This window comes from Neoarius graeffei, chromosome 7 (genome assembly GCF_027579695.1).
Source record: "Neoarius graeffei isolate fNeoGra1 chromosome 7, fNeoGra1.pri, whole genome shotgun sequence".
Lineage (NCBI taxonomy): Eukaryota > Metazoa > Chordata > Actinopteri > Siluriformes > Ariidae > Neoarius > Neoarius graeffei.
Genome location: NC_083575.1, coordinates 23,337,093 through 23,352,619, shown reverse-complemented (window position 1 = coordinate 23,352,619; position 15,527 = coordinate 23,337,093). Strand labels below are relative to the sequence as shown.

The window sequence follows — 15,527 nt, the reverse complement described above, 5'->3', positions numbered from 1 at the left end:
TCATCAACCACTGTTTTCCTTGTCAGACATGCTTGATGTCTGGTTGTTAGTACACCGTTTTTTTTTTTCCCTTTTTCAAGACATTACAGGTGGCACGGTGGTGTAGTGGTTAGCGCTATCGCCTCACAGCAAGAAGGTCCGGGATCGAGCCCCGTGGCCGGCGAGGGCCTTTCTGTGCGGAGTTTGCATGTTCTCCCCGTGTCCGCGTGGGTTTCCTCTGGGTGCTCCGGTTTCCCCCACAGTCCAAAGACATGCAGGTTAGGTTAACTGGTGACTCTAAATTGACCGTAGGTGTGAATGTGAGTGTGAATAAATATAGCACCTTTTTTAAAGGTGCTATATTTGATAACCATGGTCTGTGTCTATGTGTCAGCCCTGCGATGACCTGGTGACTTGTCCAGGGTGTACCCCGCCTTTCGCCTGTAGTCAGCTGGGATAGGCTCCAGCTTGCCTGCAACCCTGTAGAGCAGGATAAAGCGGCTAGAGATAATGAGATGAGATGAGAAGACATTACAAATTGTTGTATTGGCTTTGAACAATGCTATATAATGGCTCTGATTGATTTTCCCTCTTTTCTCAGCTTCAAAATAGCTTGCTTTTCTCCTACAGTATAGACAGCTGTCTGGTCTAGATGTAGGTTTTTCCTGTTTAACAACAAATGCAGTCTTCACAGGTGAAACACATGGCTGAAACCAAGAGTAGATATTCAGGGATATTAATTCTTTAAACAATTAATCCAACACCTGACCAACAAGAAACACCTATCAGTCACATGCTCCAATATTTTTAATCATTTGGAAAAACAAGCAGGTTCAAATAAAAGGTGCTATATTTATTTGAACATATCTTGATATATACATTAAGAAATAAAATCTTAAATTCAGATCTTTTGTCTCATATTCATCTTAAAGGATCTTAAACCCAAATGTGTTCATCCATCCATTATCTGTAACTGCTTATCCTGTGCAGGGTTGCAGGCAAGCTGGAGCCTATCCCAGCTGACTATGGGCGAGTGGCGGGGTACACCCTGGGCAAGTAGCCAGATCATCACAAGGCTGACACATAGAGACAAACAACCATTCACACTCACATTCACACCTACGGCCAATTTAGACCCACCAATTAGCCTAACCTACATGTCTTTGGACTGTGGGGGAAACCAGAGCACCCAGAGGAAACCCACACAGACACGGGGAGAACATGCAAACTCCACACAGAAAGGCCCCCGTTGGCCACTGGGCTTGAACCCAGAACCTTCTTGCTGTGAGGTAACAGTGCTAACCACTACACCACCATGCCACCCCCCAAATGTATTCAGTGTATAGTAAAAAACAAAATAATTGGCCTTGCTGTTCCAGTACATTTGAAGGGGACTGTACATGTCTGTAGTCTATATGTACGGTGTAAATGATAGCTATATCACAAACATATGATGCATCAACAACACTGAATATTTGGCTTCATGGCAGTTCTATTTCAAAACATGAAATGTTTATTATATGCCTCTGTATTGTTTCTTAAGGGTGATACAGGTGCTCCTGGTATTCCTGGCCTAGATGGAAGACAAGGACATCCTGTAAGTATATTCTAAAAACAGCCACCAAAAAAAAAACAAAACCCAAAATCCCGTTTTACTAACAGTCTATGGACCACTAAAGTCATTCAATTATGTAAAATGACAAATCTTGTGTACTTCACAGGTTTACTTAAAAAAATTAATTTAAGAAGTTGTTGCTGAAAAGTTTAAAATCCATGGCGGTGTCTATGTAAATTGCTTAATTTTTGCACCTGCAGTGTAATTTTATCATGGTTCAAATTTATTGAGATAATAACAGTTGTGTGTATACTCAATTTTCCATCATTTAACATGTGGAAGCCTTTTTTCAGCCATTTAAAAATGATAACACAATTAAGCAATAAGGATGTTTCTTAAAGTTATAACCAGTATTATGAAAGTATATCATTAAAGTTGGTTATATTTCACTCCAAGGGCTGAATGCCATTGGGCACGGATGCTAAGATTTTCCAACAAGGTCATACAGTGACTTATGATGTATTATACGGGCCACTTTTCCCGTGGAATAAAAACATGTATTCTCTTCCCTTCTAGCAGGTTTATTGATGGCATGCAATATTGTTATCATATTGCTTATCATCCATGTATTACGCCACTCTCCCCAGTGGAGAATGAGCGTGCAACATTGTTACAATATTGCACGTCACCAAGACAACACAACGTCACACATCGGTGCTGATGTGAAGATCCAATGACAAAAAACTTTTCTGCTGTGCATGCGCACAATCATTTCTTTGCCGGGAAACAGAGAAGATGAGGCTAATCCAGTGCTTGGTTGAAGCACTAAATAAATAAACTGAAACTAAAGATGCTCTGAACATCCGAAAGGCTACCAAAACTTCATTATATATTCTTCACACATATTTACAAGAGAAAAACATACCAACGGACATCGAAAAACTGGAAGAGAAACATGTCGGAGATGTAAAACTTCTGCGCTAGTGAGTGACTGACAGTTTGTAAACAAAAATTGCCGTGAGGTTTGCTTCATTAAAAGCAGAAAATTTTGAGAGAATTTTTGCTGCCAGGTTGCTCTGTTGTGTGTAGTTGTTGATGTTCATTTTAAAAGTAACTAAGTAAGTTGCACAGGAAAAATAATAATAATAATAATAATAATAATATTCGGCTTGACTGTGCTAACAATGGCCTGTGCTAACACTACACCATCTAGAAGGTAACTGCACTGCTGTGCTAACAGCACCGATTCGTTGGTAAGCTAGCATTGGCCTTCGCTAACGCTACTGCTGCACCAGCTGGAAGCTAATTGGACTGCCACACTAACAGCACCGAGTCGCGGGTAAGCTAGCGTTGGCCTTCGAGAATGCTGATATGAAGAGTGTGTAATAATAATATTGGCTGGCTTTTTTTTTCGTGGTCTATCAGATATATACCATTCAGCTAGCATGACAGTGAACTCGTCTTCAACTCGTTCAATATCATGCTCACTGAATGGAATATACAACCCCGATTCCAAAAAAGTTGGGACAAAGTACAAATTGTAAATAAAAACGGAATGCAATAATTTACAAATCTCAAAAACTGATATTGTATTCACAATAGAACATGGACAACATATCAAATGTCGAAAGTGAGACATTTTGAAATTTCATGCCAAATATTGGCTCATTTAAACTTTCATGACAGCAACACATCTCAAAAAAGTTGGGACAGGGGCAATAAGAGGCTGGAAAAGTTAAAGGTACAAAAAAGGAACAGCTGGAGGACCAAATTGCAACTCATTAGGTCAATTGGCAATAGGTCATTAACATGACTGGGTATAAAAAGAGCATCTTGGAGTGAGCATCATCGACGTCTCTTTCAGGGAAGACCTTGCATTTTCCAACATGACAATGCCAAACCACATACTGCATCAATTACAGCATCATGGCTGCGTAGAAGAAGGGTCCGGGTACTGAACTGGCCAGCCTGCAGTCCAGATCTTTCACCCATAGAAAACATTTGGCGCATCATAAAACAGAAGATATGACAAAAAAGACCTAAGACAGTTGAGCAACTAGAATCCTACATTAGACAAGAATGGGTTAACATTCCTATCCCTAAACTTGAGCAACTTGTCTCCTCAGTCCCCAGACGTTTACAGACTGTTGTAAAGAGAAAAGGGGATGTCTCACAGTGGTAAACATGGCCTTGTCCCAACTTTTTTGAGATGTGGTGTTGTCATGAAATTTAAAATCACCTAATTTTTCTCTTTAAATGATACATTTTCTCAGTTTAAACATTTGATATGTCATCTATGTTCAATTCTGAATAAAATATGGAATTTTGAAACTTCCACATCACTGCATTCCATTTTTATTTACAATTTGTACTTTGTCCCAACTTCTTTGGAATCAGGGTTGTATCTGATATACCACTCAAAGCCAGACAGTATTATTTAAGTATTCACCATAAATGCTGCATTATACAGCAATTGTTCCATTTTTCCTTCTTGCCTTTGTACATGTTTACCTACATGAACACAGTATGGAACTATCCACTTAGTGGCTTGTGACTGTGGTTGGAGCTGTAGGTCCTCAACACTGGGGCTAGTTTCTCATCTCATCATCTCTAGCCACTTTATCCTGTGCTACAGAGTCACAGGCGAGCTGGAGGCTATCCCAGCTGACTATGGGCGAAAGGTGGGGTACATCCTGGACAAGTCGCCAGGTCATCATAGGGCTGACACATACAGTAGACACAGACAACCATTCACATTCACACCTATGGTCAATTTAGGGTCACCAGTTAACCTAACCTGCATGTCTTTGGACTGTGGGGGAAACTGGAGCACCCAGAGGAAACCCACACAGACACGGGGAGAACGTGCAAACTCCGCACAGAAAGGCCCTCGCCGGCCACGGGGCTCGAACCCGGACCTTCTTGCTGTGAGGCGACAGTGCTAACCACTACACCACCGTGCCACCCCGGGGCTAGTTTCATTATATTAATTTCTGCAATTATGAGCATTATTTGTAGAACTCTATTGGACTCCAAAGCAGTCTATAGTACTGACTCTATTTACGTATGTGAGCAGGACCAGCATGTGATCTGTAGAGCCTGAGATTTTGAAGTGAAGATTTTGATCTTGAGTACAGGGACCCCCTATACTTCTACAAAACTGGGTTAGTAATGGAGCTGATGGTTCACTAAAGAGACTGACAACAATGCAGTAGCAACTAAGACATAACGAGAGCAACAGAATGATGGCCAGGCCACTTTGTATAGCTGAGTATACAGTGGTGCTTGAAAGTTTGTGAACCCTTTAGAATTTTCAATATTTCTGCATAAATATGATGTAAAACATCATCAGATTTTCACACAAGTCCTAAAAGTAAAGAGAACCAAGTTAAACAAATGAGACAAACATATTATACTTGGTCATTTATTTATTGAGGAAAATGGTCCAATATTACATATCTGTGAGTGGCAAAAGTATTTGAACCTTTGCTTTCAGTATCTGGTGTGATTTCCTTGTGCAACAATAACTGCAACTAAACATTTAGAGTAACTGTTGATCAGTCCTGCACACCGGCTTGGAGGGATTAGATTAGATTAGATTAGATTAAATTAGATTAGATTAGATCAGATCTTTATTGATCCCTTTGGGTGGGTTCCCTCAGGGAAATTAAAATTCCAGTCGCATCATTACAGGATAAACAGAGGATAGAAATAGAGAAAAACTTCTCGATAAATTAAATTAGGTATTTACATATACAAATGTAAAAAAGAATAAGATATGGGGAAGAGGAAGGGGAAAAAAAGTCCAACAGAAGAGGTATTGCACATTATATTGCACATTGTCCAGTATTGCTTATTGTCAGGCTAGGCTACTGCTCCTTCCCATCCTCTGTCCTCCTGTTACCCCTCCTCCCCCCAGAGAGGAGTTGTATGGTCTGATGGCATGAGGGACAAAAGAGTTTTTAAGTCTGTTAGTCCTGCACTTGGGAAGCAGCATTCTGTCACTGAACAGGCTCCTCTGGTTGCTGATGATGGTGTGCAGAGGGTGACTGGCATCATCCATGATGTTCAGTATTTTGTCCATAATCCTCTTCTCTGCCACCATCACCAGAGAGTCCAGCTTCATGCCAACCACAGAGCCGGCCCGCCTGATCAGTTTGTCCAGCCTGGATGTGTCCTTCTTGGATGTGCTGCCCCCCCCCCAGCACACCATGGTGTAAAACAGGACACTGGCGACCACGGACTGATAGAACATCTACAGGAGTTTCCTGCAGATGTTAAAGGACCCCAGCCTCCTCAGGAAGTACAGCCTGCTCTGTCCGTCTTGTGCAGGTGGTTGGTGTTGCAAGTCCAGTCCAGCTTGCTGTCCAGCCACAGTCCGAGGTACTTGTAGGAATCCACAGTCTCCACCTCGACTCCCTCGATCAGAACTGGTCATGACCTTGGTCTGGACCTCCCAAAGTCAATGACCAGTTCCTTGGTCTTCGAGGTGTTGAGCTGCAGATGGTTCCTGTTGCACCAAATGGCAAAGTCCCTCACCAGGCTCCTATACTCTTCCTCTCTGTCATCCCTGATACTGTACACCCCACGATGGCTGTGTCATCGGCGAACTTCTGAATGTGACACAGCTCTGAGTTGTAGCAGAAGTCCGTGGTGTACAGGGTGAAGAGAAGAAGGGCTACCACCGTGCCCTGGGGTGCTCTGGTGCTGCTAATCACAGTGTCAGACGTGATGTCCTTCAGCCTGACATACTGCAACCTGTCTGTGATGTAGCTGGAGATCCAGGTGACCAGGCAGGGGCCAACTCGCATCCTGTTCAGTTTGTCCTGAAGCATAAGGGGCTGGATGGTGTTGAAGGCACTTGAGAAGTCCAAGGAGAGGATCCTCACTGTGCCATTTCCCTTATCCAGATGCGAGTGGGCTCGGTGTAGTAGGTAGAGGATGGCGTCTTCCACACCAACACCTGCCCAGTACGCAAACTGCAGACAGTCCTGGGCATGTTGCGCCTGGGGTCTGAGGAGGCTGAGGAAGAGCCGCTCTAATGTCTTCATCAGATGTGAAGTGAGTGCCAGCGGTCGGAAGTCATTCAGCTCACTGGGCCGGTTCTTCTTGGGAAGTGGAATGATGCATAATGTCTTCCAGAGGGTGGGCACTCTCCCCAGCTGCAGGCTGAGGTTGAAGATGCGTTGGAGTGGTTCACCCAGTCTAGCAGTGCGGGTCTTCAGTAGTCAGGGACACATCTTGTCCAGGCCTGCTGCTTTCCTGGGGTGAATCTTCCTCAGTTGACCTCTGACCTGGTCTGCAGTAATGCATAGAGGAGTCTGTGTTGAGGTGGGGGAGGAGGGAGCTGCTGCGATGACTGGGGGGAGGTGTGTTGAGGGAAGAAGGAGAGATGGCTGCAGTGAGGGGGAGGGTGGGGGGGACTTGGGGCTGGTTGAACTGGTTGAAGAAGTCATTCAACTCGTTCGCCCTCTCCACTGTCCCCTCAACGAGTTGGGTCTTTGTGTTGTGGCCTGTGATGGTTTTCACACCTTCCCAGACCTCCCTCATGCTGTTCTCCTTCAGCTTCTGCTCCACCTTTCTCCTGTAGCTGTCCTTAGCTTCCCTCATGCAGTGTTTCACCTCCTGCTGTGCTGCTTTCATCACCTCCCTGTCCCTGTTCCTGAAGGTGGCCTTCTTCCTGTTGAGGACAGCTTTGACTTCCTGTGTTACCCATGACTTGTTATTAGGGTAACACCGTACAGTCTTAGTGGGGGAAACCACGTCTGCACAGAAATTGAGGTAATCTGTCAGACAGTGTGTAAGCCCCTCTGTGTCCTCACAGTGTGGGCTAAGCGGTACATCCCAGTCTGTGGTGTCATAACAGTTTCTGAGGGCATCTTCCATTTCAGGGGACCACCTCCTGATGGAGCTAGTTGTTGCAGGCTGCCTTTGAACCGGGGGGTGTACTTCGGCTGTAGACGAACCAGGTTGTGGTCAGACTTCCCGGTACAAGGTGTGTTAGCCATGTCTCCGTAAAAATAAATAAGCTGCTTTCCCGGTAAATCCGCTGGTTGTTCAGTGCGGATAGCTCGTCTACCTTATTCAGCAGCAAGTTCACATTCCCCATGATAACGGAGGGAATGGATGGTTTGTAGTGCCACCAGTTGTCCGCTAGCCTGGCCTTTAGCTTAGCCCCAGCTTTATAGCCCCTGGGTTTCCTCCTCAGCTCTGCTGGGATGGGGTGTCGTATCCTGGCTTGTCCCATTGTTTTTAGGGCTAGCAGCTCCTCTCTCGAATAAGAGAGAAAACTGGCTCCTGGTTGCGTGTTAAAGTTAAAAATATCCATGGAATATGAAGAAAAACACACTATGTCTTCGTAAGAAGAGCAGAAAGAAAAAGGTGGGGAAAAAAGAGGTTAAAAGAGGTAAAAACTACAGAGCTACTGGAGAGGCAGCCGTCTCACACAGCGCCCCTCACACAGGAATTTTAGCCCATTCCTCCATACAGAACAGCTTCAACTCTGGGATGTTGGTGGGTTTCCTCACATTAACTGCTCGCTTCAGGTCCTACCACAACATTTCGATTGGATTAAGGTCAGGACTTTGACTTGGCCATTCCAAAACTTTAACTTTATTCTTCTTTAACCATTCTTTGGTAGAATGACTTGTGTGCTTAGGGTCGTTGTCTTGCTGCATGACCCACCTTCTCGAGATTCAGTTCATGGATAGATGTCCTGACATTTTCCTTTAGAATTCACTGGTTTAATTCAGAATTCATTGTTCCATCAATGATGGCAAGCTGTCCTGGCCCAGATGCAGCAAAACAGGCCCAAACCATGATGCTACCACCACCATGTTTCACAGATGGGATAAGGTTCTTATGCTGGAATGCAGTGTTTTCCTTTCTCCAAACATAACACTTCTCATTAAAACAAAAAGTTCCATTTTGGTCTCATCTGTCCACAAAACATTTTTCCAATAGCCTTCTGGCTTGTCCACGTGATCTTTAGCAAACTGCAGACGAGCAGCAATGTTCTTTTTGGAGAGCAGTGGCTTTCTTCTTGCAATCCTGCTATGCACACCATTGTTGTTCAGTGTTCTCCTGATGGTGGACTCAGTAACATTAGCCAATGTAAGAGAGGCCTTCAGTTGCTTAGAAGTTACCCTGGGATCCTTCGTGACCTCACCGACTATTACACACCTTGCTCTTGGAGTGATCTTTGTTGGTCGACCACTCCTGGGGAGGGTAACAATGGTCTTGAATTTCCTCCATTTGTACACATTCTGTCTGACTGTGGATTGGTGGAGTCCAAACTCTTTAGAGATGGTTTTGTAACCTTTTCCAGCCTGATGAGCATCAACAACACTTTTTCTGAGGTCCTCAGAAATCTCTTTTGTTCGTGCCATGATACACTTCCACAAACGTGTTGTGAAGATCAGACTTTGATAGATCCCTGTTCTTTAAATAAAACAGGGTGCCCACTCGCACCTGATTGTAATCCCATTGATTGAAAACACCTGACTAATTTCACCTTGAAATTAACTGCTAATCCTAGAGGTTCACATACTTTTGCCACTCACAGATATGTAATATTGGATTATTTTCCTCAATAAATAAATGACCAAGTATAATATTTTTGTCTCATTTGTTTAACTGGGTTCTCTTTATCTACTTTTAGGACTTGTGTGAAAATCTGATGATGTTTTAGATCATATTTATGCAGAAATATAGAGAATTCTAAATGGTTCACAAACTTTCAAGCACCACTGTACACCACAAAAAACTTACAATACAAAAAAAGATACATGCAGTTCATTCTGAACAGCTAAACTGCTTGTATTTTTAGCAGCACACTCCCAAACCTGCCAGTTATCATTCTTTTTGTGTCCCAGAGGGATAACGTTTTGAAAACAGAGCATTAATGGCCAAAACACCCCACACGATGTCACCATCTAATATACTTCTCATATCAAACATGATTACCAACTGGGTTAAGTTGAAGAAAAATGCAATATCATATTTTAATAGATTATTGTTTACCTCAGTACGTCTTTGGTGAATATGAACGTTGCATTTGTGAAAAACAAGTCAAATAAATAATTATATCTAACTGGCAAACAAAAAATAAGGCCACAAGGGGGCACCTTATAAGATTTTCACCCTTATGTGGCCGAAAGAATGAGCCAGTTTGTTTGTATGACTGACCTGCACTCAGCAAATCACTCGTTATGATTTGTATTCTCAAAGTTTTTTCCGCATTGTTGGTGGTTTCATCTGTGCTAAGTAAATTTTATTCACTGTACTGGTGAGCAGATTTTTCCCCCTCACCATTTTCTCAGAATATTCCATATTATCTGCTAACTGGCTGGCTTGCAGAGCTTGTCAACAATGCACTACTAGTGTCAGAATTGGAATGACATTGACATACCATATTATATTTATCAAGTCCTCTATGAACAGTGACATGGAAAATATTCTTACAAATCAGTGAAATTTAGTTCCCTCTGAAATTTGGTCATTGTGATATATTTCTGTAATATCTAAAAAAAATCAGGCCATTCTGTGTCTGGGAAGTTATTTAATTTGAGGGGATTCCCTAGCAAATAATGTGCATGAAATCGCTCACTTCGCGCAGTCAAGCAGACAGAGGAAGTCTGTGTGTGCATGCGCACGCTTACCTTTGGCTTCTTCTTCTTCTTCTTCTTTTGGGCTTTATGGCAGCTGGCATCCAGTGTTGCATTACTACCATCTACAGATTTACTGTGACCATGCACTGACAATTAAAACATTTTGTCATGAAACGAACAGCTGATCACACCGAGGTGCTCGCTGACCACCAATATTTATTAGTTTGGTCCTGCGTTTCCTTTCTTCCACAACATAAAATTTTTTCTTCTTGCTTTTCGTTACTGTAGTCGGTCTTTCTAGTTTCATTCACATCCTCCATTGTTCTCTCCTGTTTCAAATTGTATCCCACAATGCCTTGCGTGAATGGGGAAAGCCCACCACTGATGCATGACGTAGTATCTTGTATTGTGTCATGGTGAAGCAGGTAAAAATAGCGGAGAATTTAGGGCCACGTGGCCCTAAATTCATTAATTGTTCTATTAAAAAAACTTATAAAATTGGAAGTCTGTGATTCAAATTCAGTAGATTTCAGTCCACTAAACAAAATTAATTGGGTGTCAGAGAAAATTCTTTTTATGACTTGAAAAATCTGAAAGGCAGTCTACCTTTAACCTAACCCTACTGAACAATTTGATCAGTCATAAAGTATGGTAGTGATAAAAATTGCCTGTGAAAAGAATAAAAACAATTACTGTAGATAAGGGTAAAATGACGAGATAAAAGTGAACTAAAATAATACAGAAAGCTTTGGGACAGAGCCAGAAATTTATAAACTAAGGTTTCTATAAACCCATATATGAGTCACCTGATATTACCACCCACTGTAAATCGCAGAGCCTACTATTTTAAGCTAGACTGCCACTAACTTGTAACTTTTTGTTTTGGAGTGGTTACTTCCTCCACACAATTCTATGTTTTTCTCCACTTGGCTTGGCTTGCACCCATAAACCACATTGTACGAAGTCAGTAGTCACTGAATCATGTCACAGGACTTTGTACTCACATTACCATGGTATTGACCATCAAAATGAAGTGTCAAACACAGTGTCTGACTCAGCCATCACCCTGTGCTAACTTCTGACCAATGCCCACATGCTGCATTCCAGACTTCCAGTCTGGTACCATCCTATGTACCAGACTTGCATACTGGCTCAGAGCTGAATCTGGCCCAAGCCCCTCAGTCTACACAGCTTACTGACTGGTTTTCATCCTTGTCATCCCTTATAAGAGCAGGATGAGGATGTCCATACCTGGGAGATTCTTCCAGGCTGATAATGACCTACCACTTGAGCTGCTGCTTTTCAACTGGTTTGATTTTTGGACTATTGAGGATCTGAAAAGTATACCCTGATTGTGAAACAGCCCCTCTGGCCTTTTACTGGTTTATTGTAGAAGAAGCAGATGAAGATGATGCCGCATGACAGGAAATTTATATTTAACTATCCTGTTTTTTTTTTTTTTTTAAATTGGACACCTTCAGCCAGGTCACTTTTATCTTTGAGTTTGGGTCACTGGGCTGAACTGCCAATTGAAGACTGAGCGCAAACGATGGCACAAATGCATCTCTTTATGGGCCATTGGCTTATTACTGCCTTGAGACAAGGCACCTCCATCTGGACCCCTAGAAGTCCTCTGTGAACCCTGGCCACTTTGATAAAATATCCTAATTATAAGTTACACACTAGAAATTGGTGTCAAAAACTTTCTGCTAGCAATTTCTTCAGCTAAGAGACTTGGGGAGTTGCATGCTCTGGCGATAAGCTTGCTTTGCTTATATTCATGGCCAAATGACTCAACCTTAAGGTTGAACCTAGGGTTTTCACCCAAAATCATATCACCAAACTTTAAGTAGTCTGTTGATCTTGCAGCTTTTGCTAGAGCTAAACAAGCAGAACATTCCCTGTGAGATAAGATGACAGTCATTTGGTCCTCAGATTTGCTGTTCATTATGGGGCAAGAACCACAGTCACATATGAACCTACCAGTTTATATTAAATATGCATAATAAATTTTAAATTATTAAATATTCACATTTGCCAATAGCAATCAGGGACCATGTAAAAAAAAATTCTCATTTACAAAAACGTTATCATAATTTTAACTTACTAACTTTCTCACAATTATAGGCCCATATGTCTTTGAGATCCAAACTTACCATAGGCATTAAAGGAAATTCCATCCATCCATAACCGCTTATCTTGTGCAGGGTCGTGGGCAAGCTGGAGCCTATCCCAACTGACTATGGGCGAGAGGCGGGGTACACCCTGGACAAGTCGCCAGGTTATCGCAGGACTGACACTTATGGCCCTTTTCCACTACCCTTTTTCAGCTCACTTCAGCTCGCTTCAGCTCACTTCAGCCCGACACGGCTCGCGTTTCGACTACCAAAAACCAGCACGACTCAGCTCGTTTCAGCCCTGCTTAGCCCCTAAAACTCGCACCGTTTTGGAGTGGGGCTGAAGCGAGCCAAACTGTGCCGAGTGAGGTTGGGGGCGTGAGCAGACACTCCCCTGTGCACTGATTGGTGAGGAGGCGTGTCCTCACATGCCCACACACGCCCCGCGAGCGCGCTGGGATCTGTAAACACCGTAAACCCGGAAGAAGAATAATTACGAATTACGAGAATTTCTGAAGCCTTATGCGCCTCACCTCATCTATACGCTCTTGCCAGTATCTGTTGGCGTTGTCGGTGACAACAAGCCACAGCACCAAGACCAGCAACACTAACGACTCCATGTCCTCCATGTTTATTGTTTACTATTCGGGTCGTGAGACTACCGCTGAAAAGATCACTGAATCAGTGACATACAGAGCATCGTGGACGAGTTCGCGGAGCGCAAGGCTCGTCGTATGCCCTTCAAATAATGCGCGCAGTAGGCTATTGATGTTTTATTATGAGCCATGTACAGTATGTCGCCGAATGTTTTTTTTGTTTCTGAGTTACATGTTCGTTTGAAGGACTTAATGTACAAAATAACATAGTTGCACCCCGTAGTGTTGAAATTGGTAAACACAGTGCATTCAGTCAGGCGGCACGGTGGTGTAGTGGTTAGCGCTGTCGCCTCACAGCAAGAAGGTCCTGGGTTCGAGCCCCAGGGCCGGCGAGGGCCTTTCTGTGTGGAGTTTGCATGTTCTCCCCGTGTCCGCGTGGGTTTCCTCCGGGTGCTCCGGTTTCCCCCACAGTCCAAAGACATGCAGGTTAGGTTAACTGGTGACTCTAAATTGACCGTAGGTGTGAATGTGAGTGTGAATGGTTGTCTGTGTCTATGTGTCAGCCCTGTGATGACCTGGCGACTTGTCCAGGGTGTACCCCGCCTCTCACCCGTAGTCAGCTGGGATAGGCTCCAGCTTGCCTGCGACCCTGTAGAAGGATAAAGCGGCTAGAGATAATGAATGAATGAGTGCATTCAGTGAGGTTTGCACCGCCCTCCTTTTATTTCTGACTCTTCCTGTCACCGTTGCAACCTCTGAGCGCTCATTCGTATGCCCTTCAAATAATGTGCGCAGTATAGGCTATTGATGTTTTATTATGAGCCATGTATAGTATCCTAATGTTTTTTGTTTCTGTTACATGTTCGTTTGAAGGACTTGATGTACTAAATAACATAGTTGCACCCGGTAGTGTTGAAATTGGTAAACACCGCAGTTGCGGACATTTTGTAGCCTAAAATGATGTTATGATAAGCTTTAATAAAGGGCCTTGTCATTTGCCCCGCCCCCGGCCCGGCTCTGACTTGTTCCGCCACTGTCACTGATGTCACTGTTTGCGCTGCTTAACGACATCACGTGACGTCCACCCACTTTCGCTAACTCCACCCAATGTGTCCACCCACTTCCAGCCAGCACGGTTCAGCGCGGTTGTAGTCGAAATGCAACTCCAACAGCCCCGCTCAGCTCGACTCAGCACGGCACGGCTCAGCCGCGTTTGTAGTGGAAAAGCGGCAATAGAGACAAACAACCATTCACACTCACATTCACACCTACGGTCAATTTAGAGCCACCAATTAGCTTAACCTTGCATGTCTTTGTACTGTGGGGGAAACCAGAGCACTCAGAGGAGACCCACACAGACAAGGGGAGAACATGCAAACTCCACACAGAAAGGCCCCTGACGGCTGCTTGGCTTGAACCCAGAACCTTCTTGATGTGAGGCAACAGTGCTAACCACTACACCACCGTGCTGCCTGCATTAAAGGAAATTAGCATACAAAAACTACATTTTTTTAAAGGTAATTTAAAAAATGTATTAAAAATAACACAGAATCAGTACTATTATGGGGGAAGCCATGGCCTAATGGTTAGAGAAGCAGCTCTGAGACCAAAAGGTTGATAGTTTGATTCCCTGAACCAGCAGGAATGGCTGAAATGCCCTTAAGCGAGGCACCTCACCCCCAGCTGCCAGGCAGGGTATGAGTAGCTGTGTATGTTTTACATCACTCTGGATAAGAGTGTCTGCTAAATACCACTAATGTAATGCAATTCTCTTCAAAAAAGGGACTTTGTTAAATGTTAATGGTCAGATCGTGAGAAAAAGTGTTTTACAGGAAAAAAAACAGAAAAAACTTCCTATTTGCTCATCTTGATCAAAAATACTAATAATTGGTGATTTTTTGTGAGTATATATCTTGTTTATAAGACATATTTTTTATAAGAAAAGTTTAAAATACATTGTGGTCTCTGAGCAAAAACATTACGCATCAAGCATGAACTAAAATGGTTTATCTCTAATGTAACATTCATGTATAAACTCATTAATACAACTAACCCTCCCCATCTCATTTTCCTCCAATGTATTGTTCAGTCCCTTGCTTTGTATGCTGTTGAAGAAATGGAAAGTACTTTATTTTGCAACGTTTCCATGTTCATTTCCTAATCCCTGCAGAACAAACCCAGACCAAACATCTGCTTCAATTTATCATGGAAAATGTAACAGAGTTATTTCAAGGTGGCTTTGTTGGATGCACTAAATTATAAACTGTTTGTTTACTTTCCTTTAAATTCACTGAACACTGGATTTATTGTTTTTCACAAATAATTCCCCTCAGGTTGCAATTAGCATAGGACTACAACAAATGACTCTCATCTCATTATCTCTAGCCACTTTATCCTGTTCTACAGGGTCGCAGGCAAGCTGGAGCCTATCCCAGCTGACTACGGGCGAAAGGCGGGGTACACCCTGGACAAGTCGCCAGGTCATCACAGGGCTGACACATAGACACAGACAACCATTCACACTCACACCTACGGTCAATTTAGAGTCGCCAGTTAACCTAACCTGCATGTCTTTGGACTGTGGGGGAAACCGGAGCACCCGGAGGAAACCCACGCGGACACGGGGAGAACATGCAAACTCCACACAGAGAGGCCCTTGTCGGCCACGGGG

General features: G+C 43.3%; 1 protein-coding gene across 1 annotated transcript in view; it reads left to right on the top strand.

Moving 5' to 3' along the window:
* The window catches only part of col21a1 (collagen, type XXI, alpha 1), a 155,474-nt gene that overhangs the window by 71,378 nt on the left and 68,569 nt on the right, over nt 1–15,527 (top strand). Inside the window, exon 17 of the mRNA XM_060924923.1 lies at nt 1,523–1,576. Within this exon, the coding sequence (XP_060780906.1) occupies nt 1,523–1,576 (54 nt within the window). The remainder of the gene's footprint in view (nt 1–1,522; nt 1,577–15,527) is intronic.